Consider the following 4,928-nt stretch of genomic DNA (forward strand, 5'->3'; position numbering starts at 1 on the left):
ATATATATATATATATATATATATATATATATATATATATATATATTCACTAAAATATATATATTCATTTCCATGTACGGATAGACATATATATATTTATACATGTTCATCTAATCGTACTTTTCTTTCTGATCTATCCGCCAAGTATCTACTGAGTGTGAAACCTGTACCCCCGATCAGAGTCGACACTACACTCATGGCTCCGGGCGATACGCCTTTCTCATAGGTGATTAGCATTACCGTACCAACGCTCATAAATACACCATCCATTCCAATGCTGGTTTGGCAATCATTTAGCCACAGTCCCTGCAGTAACCGCTGAAGTGCATCCTGTATAAGACCCACGGTATCAGTGCCAAAGCTCTCTGGATATCTGCTACGAACCAAGTTTTCGATGTGGTAAAGCGTGTCCACGTGGATACAGAACGCCGCGACACTGAGAGCATAATAGCACCATCTAAAGATATTGCGCGAGTCGTCTGTAGCCGGCAGACTCCGGGAGAAGAAGAATCCCGTCAAGAGAATCACATGCAGAAATATCAGATTGGCTCGAAAGTGTGACGTGGTGAGTGTGAATACCTGCCAACTGAGCACGCTGCTGAAGACGTGATCCTGGGGTACATCTACTGAGAGCGTCTCGGAGGTCTGTGGGAAGAGATACACACTCGCTGCCGCAGATATAAAGCACGTGAGAGCGAGTGCGCCCATGACACTCTCTTTGAAGGTGATGGTGTGAGGTACCGCCTCCCGTCCTATTCCACTTGTCGCTTCAGTGTGTTTGTTATATTTGTGCGTATCATTCGTGCGCGAGACTTGCCCATGCGTGTCGTCTGATTTCGTAGCACCACTTGCACCCATCGCACCGCCCGCGTTGCTAAGCAACCGTTGCGTAGAAGGCATCCGTGTGAAGAGGAAGCACATCAAGAGGAAGAAGCACAGACTCATAGCACCGAGATACCCTACCACTAGCATCGAAAAACCCGGAATAGTGTATATAGATCCAACACCCCCTAACACTACTTTCTTTTCGTTTCCACGACTATTGTTACCATCAGATGTGGTTGTAGTTTGCGTATTCTTCTCTTTCTTTCTGCCTGTACTGTTCTCATCAGATGTTGATTTCGTTTGTAAAGAAATTGATGACTGTTCGCCTACGAATACAGTAAGCACTATCGCAGCCATCAGCAAGTTCTGAGAGTGGAACCACCCATACCACGTACGAGAGACCTCTCTGTACGCCACAAAGAAGATATTCTCAGCAAACGTGTCAGTATCCCTCGTATCATTAAACTCACTAGTATGTACATGTATATTAGCATCATCAGTAGCCTTTGTATTTATGCCATCTGTGACGTCTTCGACGTCCCATGTAAGCAGCCATGTGACAAAGTCTTGGGAGAAAAAGTAGTCGTACGAGTTCTCATAAGTACTTGACTCGGCTAAGTCAGCTTCTATGAGCATAAATCCGAGTATGTGCTTCCATGTTATCGCCACTGTGGCACATGCAAGTATAAGAGATATACACTGTGCTGCGTTTGGTCCCTTCGTGCTTTTAAAAACACTTGCTACGTTGACTAAGCAGATTAGTAGCGCTCCTAACAGAGATGCGAAATACACAAGACCTAACATCTTTTTTGAATAAGACGTTATATTAAATGCAGCATATACTGCGTTTGTGATGCAGTGTACGAGGTGTCTACTTTAAATAGTCTACTATTATATATAGGGCAATAAACACGCGTATAATCCTAAAAAATGTTGAACACTGCAGAGGGAGGAAACTCATTCTCTCTTGGATCTCTCTATTATTTATAGTTTCATATTGAAGGCTATGTATTTATTTACACACTCAAGTGACAGAGATTTCAAACCCTAAATACGAGTACTTGATTGGCTTAGCTCCAACCTCAATCCGTCAAAAGGGTCGATTTTAGTATGGTGCGTGCAGATTAAAAAAGTGGAACGCAAACGTTCAATACAAGAGACCTAATAAGAACATCAATACTGAATACATACTTGTTCAATTTATAACTTTAAACGTTGATTCGAGTCAAAAGGCTGGAAAAATAGTCCTATTATTCGAGTTGAACGGACTACCTACCAGAAATATATCAGCGTTGTGAACCATGAGGCTCTGAAAATGCACCTATTAGTTGCAACCATAGGGCCATCATTATGTAAACGTTCATCGTAAACGCATATTTATACAGAGCTTTTACGTTTAAACGCGAAACGTATTGTGAGTCACGAGTCACGACTCACGTGCCGTTCACGTTTCATATCTGCATTTGTGCTTATCAGTAAGTAATCAATCTAAATATATCATTTATATAAGGTATAGAGTGATATAGAACAAGGGGATTTTGAAGTTGTATGCATTTTATGGTACGCTTACCGATACACCACAATAAGAACGATTGTATGTACTATTGTTGATCTGTTATATGAATACTACACTATATGTATGTCCATAAACTGAGTGGGTATCTGAAGGGTCAGTAGCATGGGACGCTTACAACCGTAGTGTGCAATACTAGATCACATCCCTCAGGTTTGTACCTAACTAGTCGTACGCGACGACATCTACTGTCTCCTTGTGTATGTATGCGATCATAGTACGCGACCAGCAACCAACCAATCGATCGCATCATAGGGCTATACTATCGAACGGTACTGAAGAGACTATCTCGCTGTGCAAGCTTAAGGTCATAGCAAGCCACCATTGACAACAAACTCTAATGAGTGATATGAATTGTAAAAGGTTAACGACTCACGAGTGTCTAATGTAATTTATCTGATCCGATTAAATAAGACAGCATACCTGGGATACCTTATTATTGTATCTCTTTAAGTTGATTATACCACACCTATACCCCAACTATGTTTACTTATTCAAGATATGCGAGTGCGAGAGTGCTCCCTACATTGGGGCGATGGCGTACGAATACTACATGCCAACCCAGCATGTGTTCACAAAACTACTCTGTAGCTAACTATGGCACTACGCAAGAAGCACCCAACATAGATCCTGTAGGCGATAGTACACTAAATAGCAGTGATGTGCATCAACATAGGGATAGCCGTGGAGCATATCAACATGACAGTATGTGTACACAAGCCGATTCGTTCTCACACGACACCGTATGTACGAAGAGCTTAAGACCGCCTGTTATTGAAGGAGAAGCGCACGTGCCTTTGAGTGAGCCTTTATGTACTACACGCAGTCAGGTTAAAGAGATCACAGGCTTCCATTGTAGTCAAAGTAAGGTAGGGCATGCAAACACGGTCAATCCGCCCGTTGATACTGATCCAGCTACTGATGCACCATGTGTCGCACAAGAAGCGGTGTTAAGGGGGGTGAAAGGTGACCCGGGAGTACCAAATAAAGGGCAGTTACATCCTGGTATAAACTTTGGTTTATTGCCAGAGCAGGTGTCCGTATACCAGCAATCTGATGTGCTGGAGGAGAGAACAGAATCAAATACAAACGTACAATCGCAAGCATACACTACTAGCACGCCTGAGAGAGGTACCATCCAAGGTGTTCATTCTGCTACTCGGGATGTTGATGCGATTAGCAGTACTGGTAGTCTCGAGGTGGACACGGGCCCAAGTACACAGGCTACAGGGACAGACCCTCCCGTGAACCTTTCCAGCCGGGTACGGTACACGACGACCGATCCCGTACAAAGTACCAAAAGCGATGGCCCATTCCGATTCGAGGTCATCCACGAGTCCAAAAAATCCGGGGCACGGGTGGGGGTCATTCACACACCCCATGGGGTCATTACTACGCCTAACTTCGTGGGAGTTGGTACCAACGGTACGATCAAAGGGCTGACGAGCGAGATGACTCGGGACACGGGACTCGAGCTCATGTTCTGCAATACTTACCACCTGCTGCTGCACCCAGGTGAGTTGGGTTTGTTGGGTGGGTTGGGTCTATATGGTGGGTTGGGTTTTGTTTGTTGGGAAACAGGCGTACTTGGCTATGGGTGACAGACGTTTGTGGCCACGGGCAATACATGTGTTTGGCCATCGACTCCATGTTAGGGTGTGAGTTGCTACTATATGAAGACATTGCCAACAAACTCCATACGTATATACATCCTGTACAATATTTCGCGTCTATGTTAGGATGTGAGTGGTTACTATGTGGAGACGTTGCCAATAAACTCAGTACGTATACACATCATGTGGAATGTTTTGCGTCTGTATTAGGGTGTGAGTGACCACTAGTAATGTGGGGACGTTGCCAATAAACTCCATACGTATACACATTCTGTATATAGTTACTCAATCCCTACGAGCCCTCACATTTGCATAAGCACTCCAGTGCCGTGCACAGCGCATATGTTCGTGGTGTATCACACCACACTGTCGACACAATAACCGTGTCGACTGACTTACCCTCATAACGGTAGTAGCGGCTGTGATGGGGTACTGGTCCTGCATCCTTCGGGGCATGCACATATTATACGTTGTAGGTCCGGATTGGTCTAAGTTCACACATGGTTCCTGCACTCACGCATATACACATCACACACATGTACACGCATACCCACATCAACACAGGGCCGGAGATAATCAAGGCTGCTGGTGGCCTACACAGGTACGCTAACTACAAGGGACCCATCATCACGGACAGTGGCGGTTTCCAGGTACGGCTTTATATTTACTGCAGCCTCGTTAGTACGAATAAGGGAGCGTGGTTCCGTGGTTCCACAGATGCATGCGGTTTATCTAGTGGTATAGTTAGGCTTACGTATAAAGGAGTGTGGTTTCCCAGATGCATGCTATTTATATAGTGGCATAGTTAGGCTTACGTATAAGGGAGCGTAGTTCCCCAGATGCATGCTATTTATACAGTGGCATAGTTAGGCTTACGTATAAGGGAGCGTGGTTCTCCAGATGCATGCTATTTATAT

The 4,928-nt window shown here is 44.4% G+C and overlaps 2 protein-coding genes across 2 annotated transcripts; one reads left to right on the top strand and one right to left on the bottom strand.

The window, feature by feature from the left end:
• Positions 1 to 96: 96 nt before the first annotated feature.
• Positions 97 to 1,768, bottom strand: SARC_05905 (hypothetical protein; the record flags this gene model as incomplete). The annotated part of the gene is made up of 1 exon (XM_014300210.1): positions 97 to 1,768. Exon 1 carries the CDS (start codon positions 1,627 to 1,629, stop codon positions 97 to 99), a length of 1,533 nt encoding a protein of 510 aa, XP_014155685.1. The 5' UTR covers positions 1,630 to 1,768.
• A 785-nt stretch (positions 1,769 to 2,553) lies between these two features.
• On the top strand, positions 2,554 to 4,693 carry SARC_05906 (hypothetical protein; the record flags this gene model as incomplete). The annotated part of the gene is made up of 3 exons (XM_014300211.1): positions 2,554 to 3,913; positions 4,576 to 4,661; positions 4,685 to 4,693. Exons 1-3 carry the CDS (start codon positions 2,881 to 2,883, stop codon positions 4,691 to 4,693), a joined length of 1,128 nt encoding a protein of 375 aa, XP_014155686.1. The 5' UTR covers positions 2,554 to 2,880.
• Between the last annotated feature and the right edge of the window lie 235 nt (positions 4,694 to 4,928).

Source organism: Sphaeroforma arctica (assembly GCF_001186125.1).
Source record: "Sphaeroforma arctica JP610 unplaced genomic scaffold supercont1.401, whole genome shotgun sequence".
In the NCBI taxonomy this organism is placed as follows: Eukaryota; class Ichthyosporea; order Ichthyophonida; genus Sphaeroforma; species Sphaeroforma arctica.